The following is a 13,944-nucleotide window of genomic DNA, read 5'->3' as shown; positions in this document are numbered from 1 at the left end:
CAATATGTGCCAACTTTTAACTTAATGCAAATTTTGAAGGGTTATAGAAATGTTAATATTCCAAAGGTAATTGTTGGATACAGTTATTAGCCCACAATGCTTTTTACATAATGTAATGAATGTTAAAGCTTGATGCAAAGCCAAGCAAAGCATTAGTGAAATTGATAAGTACCACTTTAAAATAGGTGCGCAGTAATGAGAAAAGGGCAGCGCTTCTTCTACAGCTCTATAGCATTCTATCAGCCAATCCATTTTGACATATTTTCACAGTAGGAAAAGTACAGGTGTAAATAATATAATGAGTAATGGCTGAATTTCATTTAGCTGCCTCAGTTTCGGGGTCCTGGCATTGCCCACACTTGCTCAGTGTAACACAGAGTCATCCTTGATTATTAGTAACAATTCTGCATTTCTTATGATGCAAAGTCAAAATGTCTTTTATCTTCATGAGCTGCTTTTTATAATGTCACATTTTGAGGACTTTACGGGGATGTGAATTAAAAAAAAAAACTCAAGTTCGTATCACTGGTGTTCTTGCTTATCAGAAGCAGTGAAATGTTTTTGTCTGCATTGCAGCAGCACAAGTCATAAAGTCACACTGATATATTAATGATAAACACACACACTGTGAATATATTTATAGCATCTTTGTGCTCTGCTACTTGCTTACTGATCAGAACAGAGCTGAAAATGACAACATGGCAATGAAAATGATCCCCTGCTACTTTGATCAGGCAACAACATAGCAGGGGATCTAAACATCCGAAATCAATGGAACTGACGAGCAGATAATTAGACTCTGAGACAATAGAAGAAAACAAATTATATTTACTGTACTGTACATGTGATGTTGAAAATGATATGATTTTTGGAGTAGTATTTGGAGTACAGTTTTCTAAAAGCTAGGTTAAAGGGATAGTTCGGAGTTTTTGAAGTGGGGTTATATTAGGTACTTCTAGTCAGTGTATTACCTACAGTAATGTAATAGAGTAATGTACTGCTGTATGTAGGCAGCAGCTAAATTAATTTTAGCCACCTGAAAAAAGGACCACCCAAAAAAAATCAATATCTGTTTATCTCCTCATTTAAGGCACTATAGGGTGATGTTTTGATGAGTGGGTGCCAGTTTGGGTTATATCTCGTGTTCTACTAGCAGGGACCAGCATTAGTGGCACATATTTGTTCAGACTATTTCATGCCATTGCACTGATTGGCAGTTGGTGGTGGTAATGCTTCAATACAGTATGTAGCTAGCAAACATGGAAGTAAACAATGTAGAAAACACATTCAAAAACATCCTATTTGTAAATGTTTTATGACCTCAAGGAAAAAAAAATGTTTTTCTGTGTCTTTTAAATTTGAATTGTTTTATAGAAAACTCCACAGGATACCTTCAAGAAATGAGCTGAAAACATGGTGCACTATACTGCATACAGTATATACACACTATAGACTGGATGTATCATAACGCTGGCGTTGCACACACAACAAAGAACAAGTGTAAGGTTGTTTTTCTATATGGAGACTGGTGGGTTGTGTCATGTGATGGCACATTCCTTATGCATGTCTTTATCTAAGCATGTTCAGAGTCATTTGGCCAAATCAGCCCTCTTTTGCATCTCAGCTATTGCTGTTTCATATTTTTTTTTAGTAATACAAAACAGTATTTTTTAGCAGCGATATAAACACAGAATAAGGATTCCTTTGTATTCTTGACAGGGTTTTAAATAATAATGTAGTCAAGACTCTAGATTCAGAAATATCCTAATAAGTGTCTCCACAAGTACAGTATTTGTTGCTGCAGAAAAACAATGTCTCTCTGTGATCGCAGGCAACTGTCTGTGTCAAACTAAAGGGAGGGTGGGTGGGTGTGTGTGTGTGTGTGTGTGTGTGTGTGTGTGTGTGTGTGTGTGATCTTGTCTTAAAAATGTCTGTCTTGATAAGTTATTTAGTATGCAGCCCTATGATCTATATTTTCCTAATACAAGCTTCTGCTAACGGGGTAGAGATGATTCAATTTGATTCAAATGTTTAATGACTTATTTAGAATAATATTTTTGCAGGGTATGGATATATACTCTATGTTCACATGTTCATATTATACATGCTATATGTATGCATTCATGTTTCTGTGTGTTAAATGTATTTAGACAGTGATGCTAGGCTCCAGATGTGCCACTTTGATCACCGTGTGTGTGTGTGTGTGTGTGTGTGTGTGTTGTGTGTGTGTGTGTGTGTGTGTGTGTGTGTGTGTGTGTGTGTGTGTGTGTGTGTGTGTGTGTGTGTGTGTGTGTGTGTGTTGTGTGTCGTGTCCTCTTTCCACAGACAAGGTACCTCATTTCTCTCGGCTGGGTGATGTAGAGGTGAATGCCGGGCAGAATGCCTCATTCCAGTGTGTCGCCACGGGCAAAGTTTCTGAGACTGAGCCCTTCCTCCTGGAGGTGAGAAAAAGAGATGTGTGTGTGTGTGTGTTTATTTTTTGTATCTGTGCTAGTCAAGCCAACATCTCAGCACCTGGATAATAGAGTAGGATTGGAGATTGTAGGAAGAAGAAGCAGCAGCACAAAGAATAAAGATAAAGACGTTTTACATGTTTGGCACTTAGTTGACAGTCTTATCCAGAACAGCTTACAGTGGTTAAATTTGCATGCACCGCTGCTGGCGACACTCCCATTAAAGTCTTATTCAGGCTGCTGTTTACATGAGCTTTTCATCCTGTCACAGAGTCTTAAGAGAATACTCCTGTTCACAGATAGCATGTTCCAGCAGCCAAACAGTCTGCAAAGCATTGAGTTAATAGTGACCCTCCTCTTTGACTTAAGACTGACATATTTTAATACAGGTCAAAGCCAAAAAAGGTCCCTGTAGTAGATGCATTTGTAAGTACTTTTCACTGCACTGCTTTTGGACTAAAAGTAATGCCTGTAATGCCAGGCAGAGTGAGTGAGTGAGTGCTTTGATTTGATTTGTCTGTTTCAGGAAATTAGCTAGTTACCAGGTTTCTCAGAATTAGTTTAAGTGCGTCCTTAGTCTCGCATTGCCAGACCTTCCTCCACAGCACTGCGGAGGAAGGTATGGCTAGTCCACACAGCATTCCGGGATGGGAGAAAAACGTGCTCTGGTTTATTGGCATTTCTTTAAACCAATCACAATCATCTTGGGCGGCGCTAAGCACCGGACTAAATTACGGTGCCTCTGCAAACTAGCCTCTGGAAGGAACTTGTTTTGGTGGAACGTAGACGTTCAAAAGTAGTTTTAGTGTTGCAACAGAAAACTCAGATTGGACAGATAGTCTAGCTAGCTGTCTGGATTTACCCTGCAGAGATCTGAGGAGCAGTTAACCATAGTCCTCAGAAATCCACCGGAGTTTAGAATGAAAAGGAGCATAAGGTGAGGGACATCTGGCGGATTTGGTTAAAATGTGTGCTACATTTGGATTGAAACCGGTCTAGACACTCTGAGGGAGTTTTGCCAGGTTTGAAATAATTATTGGAGTGACATATCGTACAATATCTGTAGGCATTTACAAGGCGTGGAGGGTTTAGGAAACTAGACCCACATAAAGTACTACAAGTCCGGATATCTCAGCTTCGGCTGCATCAATTTTGCTATTCTTTTTTTCAAATCCGTCTTCCACAAGTCCCAAACTCAATGGAAGTTCAAGACTAAATCCCTATTAATATCAAAAAACTGATTTGGCTGGGGACAAAGAGCTGTAGTCACCTTATGATGAAGTGTATAGTAGTTGTTAAAGGAAATGGAAGCCATTATCTTAACTGTCTGCATAATACCAGTAATAGTAGTGTAATTTGATCATGTTAAATCATGTTTGTGACCCTGAGTTTGTCTTTTAATGGTTGTGTTGTTGCAGGGAAATGAGTCATTGGAGGCTTCGGAAGATAATTAAGTTTGTGCCTCTGCTTTTGTAGCTTTTTGATTGTGGTGGCATTTAGTTTACTAAAGCCCCTAAAGTCATTTTTTCCTCATGCACCGACTGAAAATAGGTTCAATTTTCCTGGTTTGAATATGAGCTAATATTAGTCTTCAAAAATCCATCCCTGAATGCCTCCACTCTTCCTCTGGCCTTGAAGCCTGCACACATCTAAGTGCTTTTGAAATGACGGCAGCAGGGAGAAGGCGCTTTGCAAATGAGATCTCAGTCTACTTGGTGATCCATCCCTTGTGTTTCCGCCCGATTTCTTATTTCACCCCCGCCGCCCCCCCACCCACCCCCTCCCTCTCTCTCGTCTCTGAATTGAAGCCTTTGAAGATCATCGGCATGTGGAAGAGACATCTTTATCAGTCCCAGAGTTTGCGACTTTGTTGACGGAGCTCCGCGCACAAACACACGCACGCACAGAGGAAGATGCAAACAAACAATACGAGGCTTGTCTTTTGGAATTGGACGGTATGCTGCTCTGAACTTCCTCTGTAAGTCAATACTCGCTTCAGCTCCTCCCTACTTTTCTCATTAAGAGAAAAAACAAAAAACCCGGTAACAGCAGAAAATAGAGATCTATCACAAACCATTACTGCCTTCTGTTCCCCCATTTGTTGTTCAGGGCCCGTTTGATCATCAAAACTGAGTGTGCTAATTGCTGCTTTCTCTTTGATCTCGGCGGTGCTGTGGAGGTCCTCTCTGGCCCAGGCTTGAGCTCCTCTCCTCCACTCTTTCTTTTCTATTAAGGTAGTCCAAACAAACTGTTAGCATAATGTTTCTTCATCAATTAGCATCATATCTCCTCCGCTGTCTTCCGGGCCAAACTGCCGACGGCTGTCTCAGATGCTATTTACGTCCCTAGCATCAACCCGTCCAAACCTAAATTAGTTATTGCACTAACTCTTAATCACAATATGATGCAGGGCTCGCTGCCAGACAGGAGTGGCGGCAGACTTGGCTCACAGGAGCTTTTATTTGCTTTAAAAAGCCTGCAGGTGGACCTAATTGTCGGATACAACTTTTAGGTGGCTGATGAAAAAACAATATCAAAAATGTGATTGCTGTACTCTGAAGAGTGACTTCAAACTGTTGAAAACAAAAAAGTAGCACAAACGAATAAATAAATTAAAAAGAAGAGACACATAATGTTGATACCGAAGTTAGAATGAGTTATAATCTGTAGCTTCAGGCAGTAGGAGCCAGCCACTGTACATCTACATTTCATATTCCCCCGCATCCCTATCCTCCTAAACCAATTCAAACATGCGGATGTCAAACCCACTTAGTTGTAAAAACTGAGAGCAGGCGACAGTTTACATAATAATCTGCTTATTCTGTGAGAGAGCTGCATATATTGTAGCTCGCACCTGGAACGGCTTATTGCGAGTGTTGGCCTCAGATTTTCTGTTCCACTGGTTGAAACCAATTGCCCATGTGCCTGAAGCGCTGACACATTAGCATGGCAAAAGAGGAGGAACTGTCAGCTGGAGCCCCTGCGCCGAAAACAACAACCCTGGGAGGCCTGTGTCACCAGCCTCATGAGCGTAAAAACACTATTGCGCTGACATTTCTCACACATTTATTATCTCGCCCTCCCACGTAGCTAATTTCAACCCTCCTTTGTCTTCCTATCAGCTTCTTAGCCTGCCGCCCATTCTTAATCCCTTGAATAGACTTCAGGTAAACATGTGTGTGGTCGGGTTGCTCATGACTTGCTTTTTCTCTCTGTGTGGTGTGCCAGCGGAGAAACAGCGTGGTGCTGGACACGTCCTTGCTGTCTCGGTTGAGTCATAAGCGGCTGATGGCGACTTTCCAGGTGGAGGCGCAGCGTGGGGAGCAGGACCTCTACCGCTGCATCACGCTGTCGCCCAGGGGCGCCGCCGTCTCCAACTTTGGAGAGCTCATCGTCAGAGGTGAGCTAGATTTAGCAACACGTGACTAATTTAAGCAGCGCTGGGCGAGAGTTAGCAGAAGGTGTATTCCCCCTCCTCTATCCAACCGCCAAAGTAACAAGGAGTTAATGGAATTAGTCATAACTACCTGAATTTCATATTGTAATCCCTCACAATCATTACCGAAAAAGTAATCACATTACGTTACTCAGTGATACGTTATTACCCAACACTGAGTTTACCAGACATTTTATATTTTATGTATGTATTTTAATGGATTAACTGGATTGCTCCAACCAAGTGTCATTGTGTAAATATATGCAATGACATAAAAAAATCCATCCATCCATCCATCCATCCATCCATCCATCCATCCATCCATCCAGTCTAGGTAGAGTTAATGGAATGGAATAGTTCAACATTTTGGGAAATAGCTTGTTTTTTATTTTAAGAGTGAGATGAGAAGATGGATACTAATCTGACGTTGGTGCATTAAGTACAGTGCCGCAGTCAGGATGTGGTTAGCCTAGCTTAGCATTAAGACTAGAGGTACAGATAGCCTGGCTCTGTCCAAAATGAAAAAGCAAAAAATGTCTACCAACACCTTCAAACTGTTTTTCGTCAAGGAATAGGTTCTATCATGTAACTCCCCCTAAAACCACATGTTGTACTTTTTGTATTTCTCTTTCTGTACAGGTGTAAAACACATAAGACACGACTTTTCAGTCAGTTTAGAGGTGTTGCTAGGTGTATTTTAGCGTGTATATTAGCCAGCTCGTTCTGGTAGCTCTTTCCCCCTGCTTCCAGTCATTATGCTAAGCTAGGCTAACAATGCCCTGCCTCCAGCTTAAAACGTACAGTGACACACAGACATTAGATTGATATCCATCTTCAAAAGCTAACAAACATGTTTAAAAAAATACTGCACTACCCCTTTAAGTAAACCAACACACATTCCCAATGTCTGTTGTTGTAATATTGTAAATGCCCTGTATGCAGGTGGAATCACCGTGTGTAATGTATCAGTCAACCCTCCCTTCGCTCACACACCACACACACACACACACACACACACACACACACACACACACAACATACTACATCATGCGGGGATAAGGAATTCATATGATGTTCGCTGGGTTGATAAGGGTCATATTATCCATCAAGGCTGGGGTTTTTATGTGAAGAGAAGACAGAATTAATTATGCAATTATTCATGCAAATAAGCTCTTATTCGGCATCATTAGAGGGAAAATTAAGAATTTACGGCATGCAAGAGTCGCTCTGTCTCTCTCCGTGTCTCTCTCACTCTCATAGTCCTGATGTGATTAAAAGATTTTTATGACTCAATGCTCTAACAGAGCAGAAATAATGTTATTGAAACTGTAAAACAAAAAAAGAGAAAATCAATGACAGAAATCCTTGACTTCTCCTTTGCTGGCATGACTTTGCTCTTTTCTGAAGAAAATCGTTGTTTGATTGTCTTTCAGTCTTTTCATTAGTGTTTTCAAGGGCGGATTTTCATCCATATTTCCCTGTTATTTCCAAGTCACTCACAAACAATACCAAGAACTTTATTCTGAAAGGCTTATGTATGTAGATATTCAGTATAATAACAAGGCATTCTTTTGTTGCAGTGCCCCCAACCCCAATTGCCCCCCCTCAGCTCCTGCGGGCAGGCCCCACCTATCTGATCATCCAGCTCAACACCAACTCCATCGTGGGGGACGGGCCCGTCATTCGGCGGGAAATCCAGTACCGAGCAAGCCAGTCCACGTGGACGGAGACTCACGGTGTGGGCTCACTTACCTATAAGATTTGGCATTTGGAGCCAGACACAGAGTACCGCATCAGTGTCCTGCTCACCCGGCCCGGGGACGGGGGTACAGGAGCACCGGGACCCCCTCTGACCAGCAGGACAAAGTGTGCAGGTGAGTCAGATCAGAGACCAAGTCATTTCCTGTATCTGTGTCACGTGGGTTTCGCCAGAAGTGAACAGGAACACAGATTATGATCTATTATAATATAATATTGGACCAGTTTGTCAAAGCCACATATCTCATGAACACTCTGGGCTCTATTTTAACGATCTAAGCACACGGCGTGAAGCGCATGGCGCAGGTGCGTTTAGGGCGTGTCCAAATCCACTTTTGCTAGTTTGACGGTGGAAAAAAGGGTCTGTGCGCCGGGCACATGGTTCAAAAGGGTTGTACTTAGTGTCTACATTAATTCATAGGTGTGTTCTGGGCGTAACATGTAATACACCAATCAGAGTGTCATCTCCCATTCCCTTTAAAAGCCAGGCGCATTTGTACCTTGGAGCATTGCTATTATGATGGGGGATTTGCACCTTAATATTTTTATTTGTAATCTTTTGCATGTTTGTGTGCTGCTGCGCTTCCGTGTGTGTGTGTAACAAGCATAGTGTGTGTGCGCTGTGCATAAGCCTAGGCGCATTTTACTAATTTGCTGTTAAAATAACAATGAAATGCTGCGTTATTGACTTTAGACCAGGTTTTTGATGGTCAATGGCGCGATCACTTCCCGCTGCCTCAAGATAGCAATACGCCCAGAATGCACCTGAACACACCTCACTGTAAGACCAGCACGCCCATGGATGCAAAGATGGGCGCAGGTGCTTTTGCTATTTAAACGACGTGGGCGCTGGACGGGAAATTGACCACTGCGTCGGTCTTAAACTAGCAAAGACACATGCATCGGGCTTTGCACTGCAAGATAGGGCTCTCTGACAATAAGATATTTTTCAGACGTACAAATCAGGAGGAAATTAACTGTTCGAGACCCGTTTCTGTCTCAGGACCAAACTCTCACCAGATCTTGCAACAAAGATAAGCCAATGTCAACTAACGTTCGCGAGCGCAAAAACAAAACACATTTTCATCATGCTAAATATGGCTTTTAGCTGTGTAAATATCTAATGTTAGTGAAAGAAAATATTCATGAATTAGGAAATAAATCTTTAGCTATAGAGTATATAGATCTTTGGTCAGATCAAGCATTGGTTACAATGCAACCAGAAACTGCTAATAGCTTGTGCTGCATGAGTTTTAATGGGGAAGATATGCCAAAATATACAAACCTATAGGAACTGACTTCATGGCAACATTTGCATCACCCAAGAGCCTTTAGGGAACTGTATCATGTTTCCATCCAGGCTAGGAATAAGAAAAAGAATAACAATAGTAGTGACAAAATCCATGAGTATTAGCATTCTGCATTTTGCACCATGAATACATATTTTGTTTGTGGCATGTTTCTATGGATGGCAACGTTTGCATGGTTTAACAGACACATTTCACAGACCGCAGAATGCCGTGAGTGACCTCTCAGAACCATGCTGTGTACTAATAATTATATAGCAATAGGATGTTTCTTAGCCCTACATAGAAAGTGTAATTGGACATGTGGCTTTTGATGCATTGCTATGGCAACACTAGTGTACAGTATGCTGCAAACTGAGGTCTCAAAATATCAGTACAAATGGAACAAACAGAAGACCATCTGGTTACTCCAGCAGTTCATGGATCCAAGATGCTCTGAGATTTGCCAGAGTTGTGAGCTGCAGCTGGGAGCCGCATCAAACTGTTTGACGCATCACTTAAGAACTTGTAGTTTGCCTGCAGCCTCTGAGAACAACAGGTGTGTTTGTTGTCATTGCGGCATGGAAGGTTCCTAATGCTTTTTATTTATCCCAGCCGAGGCATGCTTTCATCTACATTCATTTACGTGCAAGACATGGGTTGTGGGAGTTGTGTGAGATACAACAGAAGTGTGTGAAGATTGATGTTTGAAGCACCACACCCTTGGGTTAATGACTGGTCTGAACTCAGCTGTGAAAGAAAGTTTTGCTCAAGAGCTGGTGTTGTGTTGAGGTTCTGGTGTCACGCAGCAGACGACAGGCTCCTCCCGCCAGCTCTCGTCTGTGTTTTAGCCGCAGTGCTGCTCATCCGGGTGAAAAAGACACCCTGCCGCTCTGTCAAGTAGACGGCATGACGCCCCTGTCACCTGCCACACACTTTGATCCACTCTCGTCAGTGTCTTCGTCTCGCCCACCTCCTGTCAACTCCCATTGCTCAGATGTGAAGCTTTACCCCCCCCCGGGAGGATGGCAGCATATAGCCGAGGCCCTTTGACACAAAACTCTGGATGAATTTGTCTTCCGAATGTGTCACGGAGAGCAATTTCTTTTAGCACAGTGACTCCTCATTTTTGGACAGTCTTTGAGTGTGACATTTCATACCTACTGGTGCAGAGGATTGCAATCCCATGGGCCATTGTTGAGGGTGGCCACCTAAACCAATGATGTGCACTTGTGCTTTTTTCCCCCCAGTGGTCATGCTTTTTATGTGGCGGGGAATTCAGTCCGAAATCCATCACTTTCTGAACTCACCCCTTTCGATTTGAACAATTATTGTCCTACATGATAAAGTGCTCATATTATGCTTTTTGGCTTTTTCCCTTTCCTCTATAGTGTTATATATCTTTTTTGTGCACGTTATAGGTTTACAAAGTGAAAAAGCCCAAAGTCCACCCCAAAGGGACTTACCATCTCCAACAGAAAACACTGTTCACAAACTGCTCCAAACAGCTCTATTGTAGTCCAGCCTTTACTTCAGAGACAAACGTGGTCACTTTGTAACACACGTTATAATGCTCACCTAGCTGCTAGCGTGGCACGCCCTTATACTCTGCTTCTGACTGGCTAGTAGTCCTTACCTAGCTACTGCTCATGTGCGACTCCCAACAAAGATGGAACAGAAGTGAGATGTCTCACTCTATAGCTAAAACAGAGAGCTCAACACACAGGGTGAAAAGAGGAGCTGCAGCAATGCGCAGTACAACACAAATATGGTGTTTTTTGAAAATTGAGGAGATTTCTTGTCCCTGAATTTTAACTTGTAAAAAGCGCTTCAACTTGGATTTTGTTTTTCTTCATTTTTGTAATAATGAAATAATAATGAATGAAAACCTATTTGCTACAGGGTTGACACTTCTTTACATCTCCTGAAGTTTTCATGTTGTGAGCGCTGAAGAAGATGTCTGTGTGTTGGGTGGTTGAGTCAACTTTGAGCGCCCCTGTCTCCTGAACGGTTCATAATACTGGTTAATCAAACCATGTTCTAACACTCTCATATTGGTTAACATGTAGGAAAACTTTGGTTTGAATCAAAAGTGGTGAGCTCAGAAAAGGATTGATTTCTCCTGGTTACAAATAAGCCTCTTGACATGAATGCAGATGTCCCGTTCATGCACCTTTAGCATTCATGCTTCCTGTCTCTTGATTACGTTTTGATGTAATATTGGCATGTTTCAAATGTGTTTTGGTGGCCTAAATTTTAGTTTGTAGAAAAATTGGTAGTGTGTGTATTTCTTTCAGCCCATTCATCTCAAGACCTCAATATTTTTAGTGTCCAGAACCTTTCATGTATACCACCAATGCAATGCAATGAACAGCTTCGAGGACACACTCTCCAAAAGTGTGCGGTTTTCTCCCCATTTAAGTGACTATTTCTGTCGAGACAACAGGGACACAAAACACAGAGGGACAGATTTACTGCGTCTTATTTGCTGGTTTGTCACGCACAGATTTGACGAATTCTGCCCCAAACACAAGTGGTGTATTTATCAGACACAAGCAGGATGGAGTCACAGTTTGAATGTCAGTTTACAGGGTTTGCAAGATGCATCTCTTTCCTCATTGCATATGCAATTGACCCCTACAATCCAAAAGTATATCCAAAACTGTCCTACAGGTTAAAGAGCCCCTATTATACTTCTTTTCAGTGAATTATTTGTACTCTTGGGGTCTACTAGAATAGGTTTGCATGCCCTGATGTTCAAAAAACATATTATGTTTCTCATACTGCCCATTGCTGCAGCGCTTCAGCCTGAAACGCTCTGTCTGAGCCCTCGGCCCACCTTCCTGAAAAGCCCAGTCTGCTCTGATTGGTCAGCTGGCTCACTCTGTTGTGATTGGTCAACCAAATTCAAACACGCCACTGGGCGGGCTGTGCTTGCTCAGGCAGCACCTATGGGCAGCACATATGAAAAACTGGGCTGGCTTTCTCAATCAGTGACATCACTAATTGAGGAATTTCAAACCGGAATGGGGGCGAGACACTTCAGTCAGTTGAGAAAAAGTGTTGTCTATGGAAGAGAAAGCTCCATTTTCTTTTTTTTTTGTACTTTATACTAGAGATGGCCCGATACCATTTTTTGCTTCCCGATACCGATTCTGATACCTGAACTTGCGTATCTGCCGATACCGAGTACTGATCCGATACCAGTGTGTCATATATTTTATTATGTTTTAATAACTGTATACTACTATCCCTGTATGGATGTGATATTATTTATATCTTTGTTGTCAGTCTGGCTCAGGTTAAACTCTTTGTGAAACATGAACAATGAACGCCACAGAACTTTCTTTATTATGCAGTTTGACAGTCAGTTATAACGGAAAAAGAACATAAATAAACTACTTTAACGTAGATTTTCTTTAGGGCTTTATTACATGGAATCGGATCGGTGCATTAACTCAAGTACTTCCCGATACCAGCGTTTTAGGCAGTATCGGAGCCGATACTGATACTGGTATCGGTATCGGAACATCTCTACTTTATACATCTATTAAGTACACAATTACTAGATAACACACTAATAAGCACAATAGGACCTCTTTAAAGATTCTGTTCTGCTTGTTGTTGTCGACGACAGTTGATGGACACATAGAGCAATAAGCTGGTTAAAAACTATTAAAAGTTGTATTCTTTTTGCGAGGCCAATTTCTACTCTTCTTTGAAAACCATTTCAGGTTAATTTGTTAGGTATTGGATTAAACTGTCATAAAACCACGGAACATCAACATGATTTACAGGTTAAATTTTAGGAATTTGATACCTGCAGAAACTCATTGAATATATGCATGCCAGTAGTGGAAACCCCATGTGGTTTCAGTGGTAAGTAAGAGGGTGTACACTGATAGTCCATCATAATTCCAACATAGCTCCTGGCAGGAGGGACAGGCCTCAGTGGCAGCCCACTGAGGCAGTTGTTAAAGATGAGGAGCATGAGATGAAATGTGCAGACCCATAGGGACTCTTCCCCCATTCATCTCTTTCTCTTCCCCCGCTCATCTCTTGTCCGGCCTCCCTTTCCCTCCTTCACTCCCTCTGCCTCTGGCTAATCCCTCTGATTAGACTAATCAAGCTGAATGTCAGTTTGGGGGTAGGACTGCTGGAGGACTGGCGAGTGGAGAGCCCAGGACAGACAGAGCCTTCTGCCGTGCTGCTGTAATGATGAGTAATGGGATCTTGAGCAGACAGTGAACATTCAGTCAGCGGGCCCCTGGTGGCAGACCAGGTTAAAACAGGATTAGACTGCTATACAGAGCTGATATTGTTAAGAACGCGTGACATCAAGCCAGTTCTTCTCATGCACCTTTGACATGACGGGTATGATAGAATTTTAAAAAGTTAAATTTTTCCTGTATGATTGATTGATACTATTCCATGGGAAGGTTTTGGCTTGTATCAGTTGTGAAGACACTAATCAGCCATCTCTCTTCTAGAGCTGGGCAGTGTATCGATATTATATTGATATAATGATATGAGACTAGATATCATCTTAGATTTTGGATATCGTAATATGGCATAAGTTTAGACTTTTCCTGGTTTTAAAGGCTGCATTACAGTAAAGTGATCTCATTTTCTGAACTTACCAGACTGTTCTAGCTGTTCTACTATTTGCCTTTATCCACTTAGTCATTATATCTACATTACTGATGATTATTTATCTAAAATCTAACTGTGAAGATATTTTGTCAAAGCACCAATTGTCCAGCCTACAAAATCGTCGCAAATCGACATCGAGGTATTTGGTAAAAAATATTGTGATATTTGATTTTCTCCATATCGCCCAGCCCTACTTTCTTCCACCCTTTTTGGAAAGAGCAAACATCTTTCAGATCAGCCAGGACTCTGAGGACATTCCCTTCCCCCGTCTTGTCTCTCTGTCCCCTCAGAACTCATGTCTCCTCCGTGACATTGCTTGCTTCATTCCTTCACGCAGCAGCTTCTGATCTATGTTTAG

The 13,944-nt window shown here is 41.9% G+C and overlaps 1 protein-coding gene and 1 long non-coding RNA gene across 7 annotated transcripts in view; one reads left to right on the top strand and one right to left on the bottom strand.

Moving 5' to 3' along the window:
• LOC118493306 overlaps positions 1-7,791 on the bottom strand; it is a 15,084-nt gene extending 7,293 nt beyond the window's left edge. Inside the window, exons 1-2 of the long non-coding RNA XR_004895297.1 lie at positions 7,782-7,791; positions 6,031-6,039 (exon numbers count right to left, since the gene is read on the bottom strand). This is a non-coding gene — a long non-coding RNA (uncharacterized LOC118493306). The remainder of the gene's footprint in view (positions 1-6,030; positions 6,040-7,781) is intronic.
• The window catches only part of LOC116035679 (receptor-type tyrosine-protein phosphatase U-like), a 237,639-nt gene that overhangs the window by 132,598 nt on the left and 91,097 nt on the right, over positions 1-13,944 (top strand). For all 6 annotated transcript variants that reach the window (XM_031278927.2, XM_031278926.2, XM_035992827.1 and 3 more), the window contains exons 5-7: positions 2,326-2,441; positions 5,682-5,853; positions 7,470-7,763. In XM_031278927.2, the coding sequence (XP_031134787.1) occupies positions 2,326-2,441; positions 5,682-5,853; positions 7,470-7,763 (582 nt within the window). The remainder of the gene's footprint in view (positions 1-2,325; positions 2,442-5,681; positions 5,854-7,469; positions 7,764-13,944) is intronic.

The sequence above is a fragment of the Sander lucioperca genome, chromosome 16 (assembly GCF_008315115.2).
Source record: "Sander lucioperca isolate FBNREF2018 chromosome 16, SLUC_FBN_1.2, whole genome shotgun sequence".
Lineage (NCBI taxonomy): Eukaryota > Metazoa > Chordata > Actinopteri > Perciformes > Percidae > Sander > Sander lucioperca.
The sequence above is the reverse complement of the archived record's forward strand: the minus strand, read 5'-3'. Positions and strand labels throughout refer to the sequence as shown.